Source organism: Passer montanus, unplaced genomic scaffold (genome assembly GCF_014805655.1).
Source record: "Passer montanus isolate IOZ18808 unplaced genomic scaffold, ASM1480565v1 scaffold1, whole genome shotgun sequence".
In the NCBI taxonomy this organism is placed as follows: domain Eukaryota; kingdom Metazoa; phylum Chordata; class Aves; order Passeriformes; family Passeridae; genus Passer; species Passer montanus.
Genome location: NW_024356504.1, coordinates 21,554,403 through 21,569,819, shown reverse-complemented (window position 1 = coordinate 21,569,819; position 15,417 = coordinate 21,554,403). Strand labels below are relative to the sequence as shown.

The 15,417-nt window shown below is 39.2% G+C and overlaps 1 protein-coding gene across 2 annotated transcripts in view; it reads left to right on the top strand.

Annotated features, from left to right (window-relative positions):
- The window catches only part of NCKAP5 (NCK associated protein 5), a 354,162-nt gene that overhangs the window by 259,342 nt on the left and 79,403 nt on the right, over nucleotides 1-15,417 (top strand). For both annotated transcript variants that reach the window (XM_039700287.1, XM_039700277.1), the window contains exons 9-11: nucleotides 35-103; nucleotides 6,593-6,631; nucleotides 11,808-11,927. In XM_039700287.1, the coding sequence (XP_039556221.1) occupies nucleotides 35-103; nucleotides 6,593-6,631; nucleotides 11,808-11,927 (228 nt within the window). The remainder of the gene's footprint in view (nucleotides 1-34; nucleotides 104-6,592; nucleotides 6,632-11,807; nucleotides 11,928-15,417) is intronic.

The following is a 15,417-nucleotide window of genomic DNA, read 5'->3' as shown; positions in this document are numbered from 1 at the left end:
TTACTTATTTATTATTTATTCCCTTTTACTGTAGGCAGAAAATTCAGCACTGGCTCTGGAAAATGAAAATCAGAGAGAACAGTATGAAAGATGTCTCGATGAGGTAAGGTAGATTAAAAGGTTGTTCTTACCTGCTACTATAATTAAATTAATACAAATTAATCTCTGCCTCTCTTAGAAGGTTGACATTGTTCTGCAATTTTTGTATTACCTCATTTTAATTAATTCCAAGAACATGTGTCTGGCAGTCAAAGGTGTTGTTCTCCGTGACCTCTGCTGTAAATCCTGTTTTGACCACAGCTGTTCACTGAAAAGTTGATATCCATGTGACAAATGCATAGGACTGGCTTGTTTTCTTGAGAAGGAGGAGGAGATTATAATTTGCCTGTTAGGTGCTGTGCACTCCTTTTCTGTCAAGTGGAACACGTGTGGATCAGGAATCCCTCAGCTTTCCCATGTGCTACATTCCATAACCCCAGAACTGAGTCACTCAGCTCCCCTTAGGGTTACATACACAGCTTTTAATGCTGTTTTTTTCCTAGCTGCTGGCTTGATCAGAACTTCCAGTTACAGCTTGAATATAATTCACCCCTCATTTACTGTCTGAACACTGCAGCAATGCCTTCATTCCAGAAGTGCCTAGTGTCTCCTGTTGCATGGAGCTTTCTCCACACAACTACTGATGCTCACTTCTTCCTCCCAATAAGGCTCTCCAACATGCCTCAGAGTTCAAAGCAGTTTGAAAGCTCTTAGTGGCTCCAAGAGTTGCTTGGTAGAAATCATTTACCCATTCCATAATGAGGATGTGTCATGGCATAAGTAATTAGCTGACATGCAAACAAAACAAGAAGCTCAGCTGTACCTTGGAGAAAAGAGTGCGTGAGCAAGCAAACCACCCCGGGCAGATGACAATTCCAGTCTTCACTGCAGCTTTTTTAATTTTTAATTGGCATTTGCTGAAGTGTTAGGAGCCTGAGCAATATGGCTCTAATACAAGAAACCTCCTGTTTAGTGCAGATTTTCACCAGCAAATCCTCTCTTTTGCCACTGTGGCAGATTTTTGTCAGGAAATGTGCAGCAGCACCTTCCCCCTGGGTCATGCTCTGCTCATTCTGGGGCTCTGGGGTCCAGCAGAGCCTTTGTCTGCAGTGGCCTGAGTCACCCTCAGTGCACACTCAAACCATGCATGGATATCTTGGTGATAAGGATGAAATTACCATATAATTGCTAACTTCATTTTAAATTACAGAGCCTGACTTAAAATTATTTTCTGATTGTCTAGGACAAAATCTGCTTACATAATTAGTTTTGGAAATGAGTGAAGTACTGTAACTGTCCATTTCAGCAAAACACTCCATGCAGATTATAAGGAGAGAAAACATGCTTGTATCCTGTTTGAAGTAAGCTGGTGCATTTCTGACCCAGGCTTGTTTTTCACACTCTGTTTCAGTTTGAAGATCATATAATTAAATCAAACTATGCTCTGAACTTTATTAACTTCAGCATTATGTTGGCTGTTTTCAGTTCTGTATTATCACAGCTGTCTCCATCTTCTCTCACCGTGTCAACTTTTCCAGCAGAAAGTGCTTCTCACCACCTGTGGGTTTGGGCTTCTCTGTTTTGGTGGGTTTTTTTTGTTCATCTTATTCATTTTTAGTGTGTTTCACAATGCTTTGGCAGAGGAATTGTAACCAGCATTGTTTCAGCTGACACAAGCTTGGACCTAATGCCTTCTGGGCACTGGGGTGAAGAAGTTGATGCCCATGACTGAGGCAAAAAACCCTCATTTAATAGTTGCAGATTTTGCAGGAGTCCCGGGTCAGTGTCCACCTGAGCATGTTCCTTTGGTGGAGCTGCACAAGAAATCACACATCCTCACCCTCTTTCTTTAAAGTAACAGTAAAGAGAATAGGAGATGAGACAGAAGTTTAATTAGTTAATAACAAAAAGTCCTTTCCAGACAGGATTATTGGAGATCTTAGGCAAATAAAATGCTTTTAATGAAGATTTTTTTAAATATTAAAGATATTTAAAAATATTTCCACTGGAAAATTTATTTCTTAAGGGCTTTAAGTCTGATGGTTGCTCTAATCATACTTCATTCTTACACCAGCCCCTCTTGTTGAAAGTGAGAATTTCTTCAGCCCTCCCCTGGTCTGGCTCTCAGAGCCTTTCAGTGTTTTTAGCAGCAGATGTATTTCAGAGCAGCCGTGTCTCTGTGTGTGCTGCAGCTCCACTTTGCCGCAGGGACACCGGGCAGGTTTGGAGTGAGGAGCAGAGCAGTTCCTGGGAGCACAGGGCTGGAATCACACCCCAGCCTGAGACAGCTGAGGCTGCCACTGAAACACGTGAGCTCCTACTACAGCCATGATTTTAATTTTTTTAATTTTGCCTCTGTAGTCAAAGGAGTTGTGAGTGCAATGAACTTCTCCCGGGCTGATGCACAAGGAGTGCTTCCCTCCCAAGCCTCCACCTGGCCTTCCTGGCTGTTACATGTCTGGGAGGCTTGACAGGCAGTAAAAAATCAGAATCAGAGGAGCTGAAGGCTGGGAACATCATTTGATAACTATTGAGAGAACGCTGCCACCTCTCACTCATCACTCAGCAGCCTCAGATTGCAGCTCCTGTCCCCTGGGCACAGGCAGACTCTGCTCAGGGCACTCAAGCACCGTTTAACCTGGCCACCCTGGCAGCGTGACCTGCCTGGTCCCTCAGGGTCACAGCCAAGTGACACTTGCAATGCACAGTGTGCTCTCTGCTCAGGTGTTGGTGGCCATTAAGCTGAATATGAAGGAAGTAAAAATAGCCACTGTGATTTTTCTGTCTGTCTGTAGCAAAGACATACCAGAGCTGAGTTTCTAAAGCTGTGCTTGCCATTATTTTCCCTCGTTTTTCTTTTTTTTTTTTAATCAGTTATTTTACTTTTTTTTCATTCATATAATGCCCTACATTTAATGTTGTATAAATGCCTGCAACTGTAACATAAAAATGCATGCTCTGTAATCATTTTCATGGTAAAATTCAATGAAACTCAAATGTTCAGAAAGATAAAATCTGAAAAGCATATGGGTCAAGCTGAGCAGAGTCCTTTATGAATTTTAACAATTATTCGCTGATTTTAAAATAATTGTTCATCTCTGAAGTGTAAATGTAAAAACTTGGAACCGTATTTGGAAAAAGGTGTCAGTGAAATGTTCCAGTACTTGATAAATAAGAAAAGAGCTTATTTAAATTCAGACATACTCCATAAATGTGTCTTTCTGTTGCTGAAAAATTTAATGCAAAACCCAGGATTGTCTTCCTGTACCTTTGGGCTTTGAGGTTAACATGCTTAATCTCAGTTTCCTATTGTGGAATTCAGCTGTCAGTTTACTGGTAGGTGGCAATGTCATGGTTATTCACATCACTGTGCCAACTGAGATTTCTGTCAAAGCTTCACTGTATTCACATTATGCAGGAAATTATGCAACTTGGGGTAGTTGATATTTTTGCTGATGTTTTAAGAATTAACTAACCAAAAATGCAGAGTTATCTTAAAAAAAAGGCATTCTGTTTTTAAGATTTGAATAAAAGATAAATCTTTTATTTTAGTACACTCGAAATGTCTTTGTGCATATGGAATTATACATTAAAGGCAGCTGTGTAAAATCTCAGTACTTGTAAAAGGCATAACAGATGTTGCATTAGGGTCTCTTTCCTTTGATTCATTCTTTTTATACCTTTTCTATTAAGACCATTTTATGACATATATTTGTAAACATAATTGCCTAAGGAAAAAGTGAAGCTGGATCTTTTATCTCTTTTATTGCAATCCAGAAAAGGAATCATCACCTAAAGATCCTGGCTATTAAGTTCAAAGGAGAGACAGGTAGTGTGAAAGCAAGGAGTGTCACCTTCTGCAGAACAGCAGACCCAGGAACCAGCCAGCTCTGTTCTGTTCCTTGCTTCACCTTGATTAACTGCAGTTATCACAGGTCAAGTACTTTTACAGCCGGACTTTTACTGGGATTGAGGCACAGTTATGTCTCATACAAGTGAGAACTTCATATTTTCTGCACCTCAGAAGTCAATTCCTCTGCCTTCAATGATCCCAATCACCACAGTTTTTGGTAGTTGTGACTATCAGTTTTGTGGAGCTGGTGCATGTTGTTCATTCACATCCATGGTGTCTCCTGATACCTGTAAGGTAAAATGAAGTAGACTGTTGAGTTTAGCAGCTTATTTCCATATGCTGTAGGAGTAGAATGGCAACCTCTTTTGAAATGCAAACATTTGGCTATGATTCCACTTATTGAGTGCTAAATTAATTTTAGTAACTGCAGAACATTTCACTGAAGGCTTCCCACCTCTGTTCCTGCTGAATACCAAAAATACAGACCTGAAAATCTTGAATGGTAATAACAACACAGTTTGCCAAGTTGCTAGATAATAGAAAAAAAAAATAGCCACATTTTTCTGGAGAACCTGGTTACATATCTTTCTTATGGAGTTCCATGGGAGCTATGGATCACTGGCAGGTACTTCCATTTAGATACCTCTCTTCACTCAAAAGCTGGAAAGTTTGTCATAAATGCATCAGCAGGTTCAGTTTTTTTTTCCCCATTTGGAATATTATGCCATTTACACTCCTCTGTACAATATGTAAAGCTGTAGGAGTCATTTTGTAGGCTATGCTGTTGTGAGTGACTAGTGCACACTTCAAAGAACCTTTTAGTTCTTCCTTGCTAAAGTAACTCCGTGTCAGAAAGTAAAGAAATAATGTATTCGCTGTGGTTTGTTCAATTTTCAGGTAGAGCAAACAGACCTTAAAGTACCTGCCAGAAGGAGCAGTGTCGGAAGGAGAGCCTGAGAGCCTGCAGGGCGAGGCACATGGGCTTTCAAACCCTAGCATGTTTACTTCTGTTGGTTATTTCTGTTCTAATATTAGTCTGTGTCTTCTGTTAAATCATGTAGAGAGCTGTTCTTTTGGAGCGTTGTTCCACAGGCTGCCTGAAATTAGGGACCAGTTTGGGGAAAAAAAATTTGATACTAGGCAATTTCATGAGTAGGAGCAAAATGTAGCTTTTGTATCTAGCAAAAGTAAATTATTTACAGAAGTGAATTAGCTGCTGCAGCTCTTTGCTCCCCACTGAGTTTACATCAGCGGTGGTGGGGGTTTTATTTAATTTGCCAAGAGTAACAAGAATCAATGCAGATTATTTAGTGATACCTGCATAAATTTTACTGTAAATTCTGTAAACCAAAACCAAATTAAAAATCTCTTTTTTTCTAAGAGAGACCTCTCTACTTGCTCTTCCTAAATGTAGGAATAAAACTGATAGGTCAGCACATTGTGTGATAACATGTGCATGCATAGTGTGGAACCTTCAAGTTAGACAGCAACAACAGAAGATCTTACTTCAGTCTTTCTTCCTCTCTCTCCTTCTTCCACCTCACTCCCCCTATCCTTGCTGGTAAATATAAATTAGAAAGGATGTATAAAAGAAATAACTTCATAAATTCCCTGTTGAATATATAGTTCTGCTAATCAATGGTGTGTAATCTCATTCAAGTCAATTGTGCTATGTGGGGTGAATGCCTTCCAACCACATTTCGATGACAGTAGGTGCTTTAATTTTCTGTGGCACTTCATGGTTCCTGCTTGTCATGATAGATGCATCTTTTTGTCAATATTTAATCAAGAAACAATTAAACTTCATGAAAACATTCAGGCCTCCATCCTTGGCTGGTAAAAGTCTGCTCCAGTGAATGCAGTCAGTCCATGCTGATGCTCACAAACTGCATCTACAACTGTGGGAGTTTCATCTACTGCAAAGAGATGACAGAAGTTAACTAAATGCCCCTCATGTCACACTACAATTGATACAGTGCACATTTGCTTGTAATGAAGACTAGCACAGAAGTAGTTGGTGTGAATTTCATGTATTCTTACCAGTATTATCTGATTAAAATGAAAATGCTAGAAATGATGATGGTTGTAGATGGGAGGTGGAGTATAAAGCCACTGGCATCTGTGAAACCCATACAGTGAATGTTTATAACAGTCTTTTAACTCACTCTGGTTGGATCTTAATCCTTAACCCTTTGGGCCTCACATTGAGTGACAAAAAAGTACTGTCATGGTTTTAAGCCCAGATGGAGATGAAGCACCACCCAGCTGCTGGCTCAGATCCAATAAGATGGGGAAAAGAATCAGCATAAAACTTGTATGTTGAGATAAGGACAGTTTCCTTCCTGACAACTCCCCCAGTTTATATCACATGATGTTCTGTGGTGTGGAATTTCCCAGTTTGGGTCACCTGTCCCAGCAGTGCTTCCTCCCAGGTTCTTTTGTGAAAATCCTCACTGGCAGAGCATGAGACAAGATAAAAATATGGTACTTGACTTAGGATAAAGGCAACTTAGCAAAAAACCAAAACATCAGTGTGTTATCAACACCATTCTCATTCTGAATCCAAAGCACAGCACTGTAACAGCTACTGAGTGGAAATTAACCCTGCCTAGCTCAAACCAGGACAGGCCACAAAAGAAGGTTGTTTTGCATACACACACATGATAACATATGTAAATTTGTTTACTTTTTCTGTTTCAGGTGGCTAATCAGGTTGTTCAGGCTCTACTTACTCAAAAGGTAAGTTGTGATTTGGTATTTTCAGTGTAACTTAAAGCTTGCAAAAATTCATTGTTTATTTGAGAGATATGTATATATTCTTAAATAGTATACATTTTTAAACTATGTTCACACATTTAGTAAGCAGGGGAGGTACTGCACAGGGAAAATACTTGTAGGATAATTGCAAACCTGGCACAATGAAAAGATTCACTTGGCTTCTACAGAGATCTGTTCTGCATGAAGTCATGTCTGAAATTCCAATTTTCTGAAGTGATCTTTGAGTTAAACATGATTCCATGATTTCATTTTGTCAGGGAGAGAGAGAGGGAAAGACAAACAAAATAAAAAGTTATAAGAATAAGCTGTGAGCATTTCAATATTCATGGAATGATTCTTTGTGAGGTCTAGACCACTTGATGGATGTGGCATTATTAAAATGCTTTGGATCATTTAGTTGTAAAAAGATGATTCGGAAAGAGACATAAATGCAGCCTTTTAAAGCAGATAGTGCAAAGGAGAATATAAACTGTCTTGTCTACACTTAATGACAGGACAAATAATAATGTTCTTAATATACAGCATGAAACACAAAGTTAAAATAATCAAAAAAACTCTTGCCACATGCACAAAAGTGTTCTAGATGTGAATAGTTTTTGAGGGCCATCTCCAAAGCCTCCCTTTATGGACATCATTCAGAATGCTCCCTGCAAAGGGAAGAGTGGGGGCAGAGGGGATAGGCTGGGTTGAGAGTATCATTGCTCATCCCATGATTTTTAGATGCACAACAAAGGTTTTTACTCTGGAAGAGGAATACTGCCTTCCAGCAGTTGGAAGTTACAGCTCAGGTGATTTGTGCAAGCCACAACATCCAGGGAAGTTTGCCCTGCTGCTGTCTGTGCTGGGTTTCTCTGCTTACACGTGGGAGTAGGGTCTGTGCATCATCAGAGGACTGCAGAGCTGTTCCTGTGACACCTGCTAGAAATATAACTTGAGGTATTTTCTAAAAAAATCCCAAATATGTGTTTCAATACAGTTTAAATGGGAATGGAGGTATTTTTTCATGTTAATATACACAAAAACCTCATACACATTTTGGATTATAAAACTGTATGTGGTGAAATACTCACCAGAGGGTTAATCTCAATATATTAATCTCTAGTTTGGGAATATTTTGATGGTTTCCCAAATGGAGAGAGGAGCTTGCTGATTTCCTTTGCAAAGGTGTCAGACATTTTGATGACTACATACTTCCTCAGTAATTAATCCTTCCAAACCCATAGGAACCAAGGAGTTCCTAAGGATACAATAAAACCAGATCCAAATACATTTAATAAAGTGATTTACTTAGGGTTGATGGGATTTAACAGCTGCTTACCTATTACTGAGTAATAACAGCTAATTTAATATCCATAGAAAGAGGAAAGAGGGTACTTTTCTAAATGCTAATGAATATTAACTGTATAGCACTCCTGACACCGTTCATACAAGTCCTTTTATAAGAAAAGACAGGAGCACAATAGTGTACAATAAAGAGGAAATTGCACTCCTCACACCAGTCCCAAAAGGGTAGATATCAGAACCCAAATAGTGGCTGGTAAACAGATAAATCTACCATCGTGCAGCTGAGCAGTAAGGCAGAGTCAGTCATGCCACGGAGAGATAACACCCGTCAGGAGCAGAGCAAGACACGGAGAAAAGCTGAGAGCTTTCACAAAAGGGAGGAAAGTGATTTTGTACAGTAGCACACACTGCGTGGGCTTTGCTGTGAATTTGAAATCATCCCTCAAGGACTAATTTTCACTTAAATTAAGTACATGCTGTAATGTAAGGAGTAAAGCGCTGCGTGCTTGCCGGGATGTGGAAAGACTGGGATCCCACTGAGAGATTCTGGTGACACAAATTGAGTGAGCAAAGCTTGAGTGATTTGTCAATGTCACTGAATCCTTGAAATGGAATTACAGTCTTAAACGTTCACTTTTCAAGTATGTAATTTGTTGCAATACATATAGAATTTCTCTAAGATGAGAGACTTTTTTTGATGTGACTGGAGAAACTATGTTAAATTGAATTTGTGCTGAGTTAGCCATGCAGCATAATTTCACAATTTTATGTAGGAAAATTCTATGGATTTTTATCACTTAATAATACAAAATTTTGCCTCTAGGAAATTAAAGAAGTCAGGTGTCCAACAAAATTAACTGAGGTAATCCTGTATGCTATAATACTGAAAACATCCATTCTTTCTCCCTCCACCCAAAGACTTGTCATATAACATGAGCTGATTTGACTGCTGAGAACTAGATTTTTAAATTTTTTTTCCATGTGAGATCTGGATTAGCAGCTTGAAATTTGAGCTAAACCATTCAATTGAATAATTTTGTGACCTGTGTATCTACTTCTTGCAATATAATCTCCTCCACAGGAGTGTATTCAGGAGATTACTCTTTGTACTCTGGGTTCTATATAAAAGCTATTTCTCCATTTTCATCAATTAAATAAAAAAGAAGCGAATTAATTGTTAATTAAAGCAGAAAGAATCATGTTCAGAGGGAGAGCAGTGTTTTTCTGGAACCTCTGCTGAGGCCATTGGATCCCATTTTGGAGAGGAGTGACTCTGGTTGACACTGAAGAGATAAAGCAAGACCACAAAGGTGCTCAGATATCACTGTACTCAAATCCTAGGAGTACTTTAAATATTTGGGAGATTGCTACCTTAATAGCTAGTTGTTTTGCCCACAGAAGAGGAATTATATGCTTCAGACATTTGATAGTTGTATTAATTGGTAATTTTAGGACTGCAAGTTTCTAAACTCAGACTTTATTTTACCAGACTACTGCTACTTTTATGTGCCTCATTTCTCCTCTAGGCGTGTGGCATTACCACTGGCAGGGTTTATAGCATCTGGGTGGGTAATCTACTATCTTATATTTCACTTTTTTACAGAAATTCTGGAGTTTGAAACCATAAATCTTATGGTTTTAAAACTGTAAGACAGGAAGGTTTTGGGCAGAGGCCTTGCTAAGATTTAATTTTTTTTCTACACAGTTAGTTTCTGTGAATATTTTTTCCTGTTCAGTGCCCTTAGTAGTCTTGAAATGTTAAGCGCTGTTATAACAGCCAAGGCTCAGCTTTAAATTCTCTGATTTGTGAAAGACAGATAATGATGGGTCTTGATGCTTGCAGTCTCCATTACTAATAGAGATTCTTGTGCAAGACCAAGGATAAGAGGTCTCACTGACAGGAAACAAAGCTTCAGGGCTTTAGAAATCATCAGCCTCAAGATTTTTTGAGGGTTTTGTTGGAAGGCTCTTGCAATTTCAACTGAACAGCCACTTGACAGCCACCTAAAACAAATGTTATAAAACCATCAGGAGAGAATAACTGCATTCATCCAGTATTCATAAAATCTGATACATATGCATAAAAAGATGTTTACAGTTTTCTGGGAGTCTCAAGATGAACATATTTTATTGTGTGTTCACCTCTTATAACCTCAGTGCTGGTTACAGCAGAGACTAGAGCAACTGTAGGCAAGAATTTAAGCTACATCTGAGCACAATTTCCCCCTCTGACTTGTTTTCTCATCAAGCCAGGTCGTGATGTTGTTAATGGTATTGACAGGACAGCATATGGGGGTTGCTGAGGCCTATTTCTCCACCTTCATATGGTTAACATGAGCTAGGCAATACCACAGGGCAGCAAATGTCCTAAATTTAAATAATGGTAAGTATTTTGGAGATGTAAATTTAAAAAAACAAACAAACCAACTGAGATATGGCTTCAGCTTATTATTTTTACATGTAATTTTTATTAGGAGACTAGTTTTCCTGGTTTGTGAAGCTCTCTTACCTCAAAATGGGCAGCTGCACTAAATATTGCTGAAAAGCTCATGTCAGATTCTGCACTGTCTCCAAAATCCTCTCTCTAACAGAATCCTGAGTTCCTTCAGGTGACCAGGAAAAGCAGATTTTACACTGAAGATCTAGACAGAGAAAGATAGATTAGATAAATAGATGGATAATATCTGTCTCCAAAAGATATTATTGGCTTGATTGGTTTTACATTTCACCTCTGCTTCTAATGGCCAATTATAAATCTTTTTCATAGAATCATAGAATTGCTTGTAGTGGAAAGAACCCTTAAGATCATTGAGTCCAACCATTAACCCAGTGCTGCCAAGCCCACCAAACCATGTCCCCAAGTGCCACATCTACACAGCTTTTAAATCCCTCCAGGGATGATGACTCCACCACCTGTTCCAATGCTTGACAACCCTTTCCATAAGAAATTTTTCCTAATATACAACCTAAAGCTCTCCTGGAGGCCATTCCAGCAGCCATTTCCTCTTCTCCTATCAGTTGCTGCTTTGGAGAAGAGACCAGTGCCCATCTGGCTAGAACACCCTTTGAGGGAGCTGTAGAGAGTCAAAAGAGTCTCTTTTTTTTCCAAGCTAAACACCCCCAGCTCCCTCAGCTGCTCCTCATCAGGTTTGTGCCCCAGACCCTTCCCCAGCTCCATTTCCCTTCTCTGCACTCACTGCAGCCCCTCAGTCTTTAGTGAGGGGCCCTGAACTGAGCACAGCACTTGAGGTGTGGCCTCACCAGTGCCCAGCTCAGAGGGAAAATCCCTGCCCTGGTCCTGCTGGGGACTGTTTTCCTACAGCCAGGATGCCACTGGCCTTCTTGCCCACCTGGGCACATCCTGGGGTGTCTGGCAAGACACAGCCCATCCACATCAGGCTCAGCAATGCTGACTTGGTCATTCCAGAAAAAGCAAGGAAGGGCTCAGACTTCAGAGGAGTACCTTGAAGGCACAGTGCCACTTTGAACTTCTGCCTGGTTTGGTGTAGTTAGCTTATGCATTTTACTTTGCTCATGCTTATTACAATATCCATCTATTAATTGCTGTTTTGTGCTTTTTGTCAGCTGCAAGATGGAGCACATTGCTAGCAAAGTCATTTTTATGCCAGCAGAAAACTCTGAAAGGAGGTGCCAGGTAGCTACTGTTATTCATGACAAGATTTTCTTTAATGTTATAATGGATGATCAAACAAGCAGAGAAAATGAAGTAGCACATTTTTCCAAGTTATACTACTTTAAAAGTTGTGCGTATATTTTTTCTTAATATCATTAGAGTTTTTTATGTGCTTCTGTTACCTGCTTTCTAATCTTACTGTTTTCCCTTGTGCTGCAGGGTCTGAGGGAGGAATGTATAAAGCTGAAAATGAGAGTTTTTGATCTGGAACAACAGAATCGAACTTTAAGTGTGCTTTTCCAGCAGAAAGTCAAACCAGCTTCTGACCTCCTCCTTCAGGTAGGAAATGGCCTTTGTAGGAGGCAAGCTATGAGCTTTATATTTCTTAGAATTATAAAATACTTCTCTTCTTTTCAAGGCTATGTCAGTAAGTGGGAAATGACAGTTGATAGATTTAATATATTAGAAGAATAACTGTTATCTGTACTCTGATCCCATTGAAACTGAAAATGTGTGCCAGCGAGCTCTGATATTGCATGGAAATCTGGAGAGAGGAGCACACCTGCAGAGTAACTTACTTTTTGAGATGATTCTTCGCTATGATAAATGGAATGATATGGGTTCATTATCCCTCTGCAGGGGAGAAGCTCGTATTCCTTAACATCCTGCTTGATGGTGAACAGTGTAATTTCCTGTGAGAAGACAGCCCATTTATTTAACTTTTGCCATATGTGATACTGTCCTGGTTTCAGCTAACTTGCAAGGGTTTAAGTACATCTTCACAGGCTTAGAGTGATTTTTTTTTGCCAATGTTTTATGGGATGATATAGCTGAGAAACCAATTGAGCCATGTCTCACTCATTTGCCATTCTGAAATACTAAGAGATGTTCCAGTATCCTTCTTCATTTGGCAATGTCTGTTATTGTGAATGAACCCATCTCTTTGTCATCCTTTTGTAGAAGAATTGCTTTGCAGAAGTTCCAACAAATCTGACCATGAGCTGGGAGAACAGCAAATGAGGACTAATTAGAACTTGCAGGTCATGTCAGCTACATAACTGATATTAAATGTGTATCTGAAACCCTCGCTGCTCTGCATCAATAACTCAGAGGAAAATGTGGCCCTTGCACTGTTGCCCAAGAGCTGAGGGCTGCTGACTCTCCTCAGGGAGGGCTGGGTTTTCTGTAGAAGCAGTCTGCTCACAGCTGATGTTAAAGGCAAGGGAATCTGCACACTGAGGGCAAATACTCTGCTTACTGAGGAACTCTGAAGCACATGCAATGTGGGGCCGGGTCACCATCACAGGGATCTGGGTTCTTGAGTTTTCCTCAGGCTCTTGTTCCATCTCTTGAGTTTGTGTTGATTTGAGTGTTGCTAGGTCAGGATCTCTTCTATCCTGGTTTCCTGTCTCTCATCCCCTGCTTCCTTTCCTAGTTCATCCTTCAAAGACCCCTGTACAGAGGGGTTATCTTTACCCATTTATCTTTAATTTATCTGATTAATCTTTATCCTTTCACAGTTTTGACGCATCCACCACAGCGTGGATCTTCATTGCTCACTTCTGCTTTTGACAGTCTCATCAACTGCTCATTCTTCCTGGTTTGGGGTAGTTTATTCTTTATTTTTCCTGTTTCCAAAGGGTCTGACTCCAGCTGATGTTAGCTTGGGGTTTGATTGCACAGAAGTCACATGCTGCACATTCATTATTACAAATGCAGTTCCTATTCCCAATTCCTTGTGTGGCAACAATAAAACCAGGGTATTCTGGGAATGCTACAGAAATGTTGGATAGCGTCTGAAAAGTGGGATCAACACTTTGACTTGAGATCCTTGAAACTGGATTGTGCAGCAGCTCTGAAAAAAAGCTGAAAGAGATGAGCCTGCACCAGGTGGAAGAAAGAACCAAATGATCTAACACATTTTCCTTAGGGATTCAGATTATTTTACATCATTGTTCTTGCACAGTTTGGCGGGAACAAATGTACATAGATTTCCTTTTTCCCCCTTTTTGCTTGATTTGTCATTATTGGCTGAGGACAAAAGGGAATTAAGTTCATTCAGAAAGTCCAGATCTCACTGGAGCAAAATTTGCTGCTATGTCTATTCTCTTGCTATCAAAAGGTTTTAACTCACTAACCAAAAAAGGTTTTTTCACTTTTAAAGGTGAAAAAAACCCAGAGTACAAGTTGCAGTGTATGTTAGAGAAGGAAGAACTTCTGCTAAAACTCTTCATATGTCCTTTTTTACAAAAAAAAAAAAAAATTCCAAACCAAACAGGAAATATGTGAGTTTCCAGAATTTTAATTATCCTCTAATTATACTCCAGACTCAAATAAATAGTGTGTAGTCTGTGATCTTGCTGCCTGAGATACAACATCCGAAGAAGGATGTTTTCTTAAGACTGAAATTGAGCAAATACTGTTGTGTGCCTGCATAAAATTAAAGAAAAGTTTGCATTATGTCTTCTTGGAAGTGCACACAGCCCAGCTTTAGAGCAGGAGGTAAATATTGGTTTAAATGTGTCACCCTACAAAAAAGTTATAAATATGTGCTTAAGGACATTCCTGTTAGATCATGACCCCAGTCAAGGGAATGGGCAAATTCTGCTAACGGGGGGTGGGGGCATGGGGTGTTTTCACCTTTCCTGCACTCTCTGATGCAATACAGTTCAATTTTATTTAATGCTGATCTCATCCTAGGACTAGCCATGCTCAGTAAAACTACAAATTTTGAAGAATGACATGGTAGAGGGCACGAGCTAAAAATAAGTGTTGTTAACTACTTTTTCTGCATATCAACCTCTGTGATTTCATTGTATATTAGCATAAAATTATTCTATATTTACAGGAGGAGACTCTTGTATTACACAGTAAGCTTATTTTTAAACTGTAAATATTTTGACTTCTCTAATTTGAACAGAAATATAGATTTCTTTTTTTTAAAACAAAATTTAAAGGTAAGTGTAGATTTCACCATTGCCCTAGGTTTTTATGTGTATGGTTGCAAGCAGATAATACATGATTGATATCTCTTAGATATCAGATCATTCACATTTGTTTTCTAGTGAATGGATTGGTATAACTGTTTTAAATTTGGCCTGCACACCACACCAGTTGCACCTTATTGGTTTTGCTCATGCTTCTCACACAGTTCAAAAGAAACACTCACTTTGCTACCAATTTTAAAAAAAATTAAATTCACTTTAGTACAGTTTCCATGACTGCCTCAGGAATCCTGCACTGTAGAAAAGGTGTTAAAAGTGTTACTTTTTCATGCATTTACAAAAAGTCTAAGTGCTTATGAAGCTGAAGTGCCTAATAGTGTTTTTTTAGCCTAAATGTGTTGTGTGTGTTGCCATGAAAGTTCTCTGCTCCCAGGAATTTCGGTGTGCTTACTGCCTGCAGGGAGTGGCACAGACGCTGTGTCACTTCTGTCAGGAAAAGATAAGTAATGCAGGCTCTGATGCAAAATTTTAGGAGGATAAAAAGATAATTCAGGCTTTTTTCTCTTCACCTCTGATACTGTAGACAGTTTTAAGAGCTACTCTCTCTTTCTGGGGGTATTCTTTGTAGCTGAAGTGTGTGATTTACAGAGGCACTACTAGAATAGATAAATAAAGAGAAGGCTGATTACCTTTTTTTTATTATTGTTATTTTATAATACTCTGAAACAGCTTTTTTTAAATGATGAAGCCTTGGAAAAGTGTTTTGTGTCAGCCATCTGAGAAAGAGCAATAGTTATAGTTAAAACCTAGCACAAAAGAGCAGATCCTACAAAGCAGCCTTCATTTTCCTCTGTTAATGTGGTTGCTAAAAAGATATTAAATTC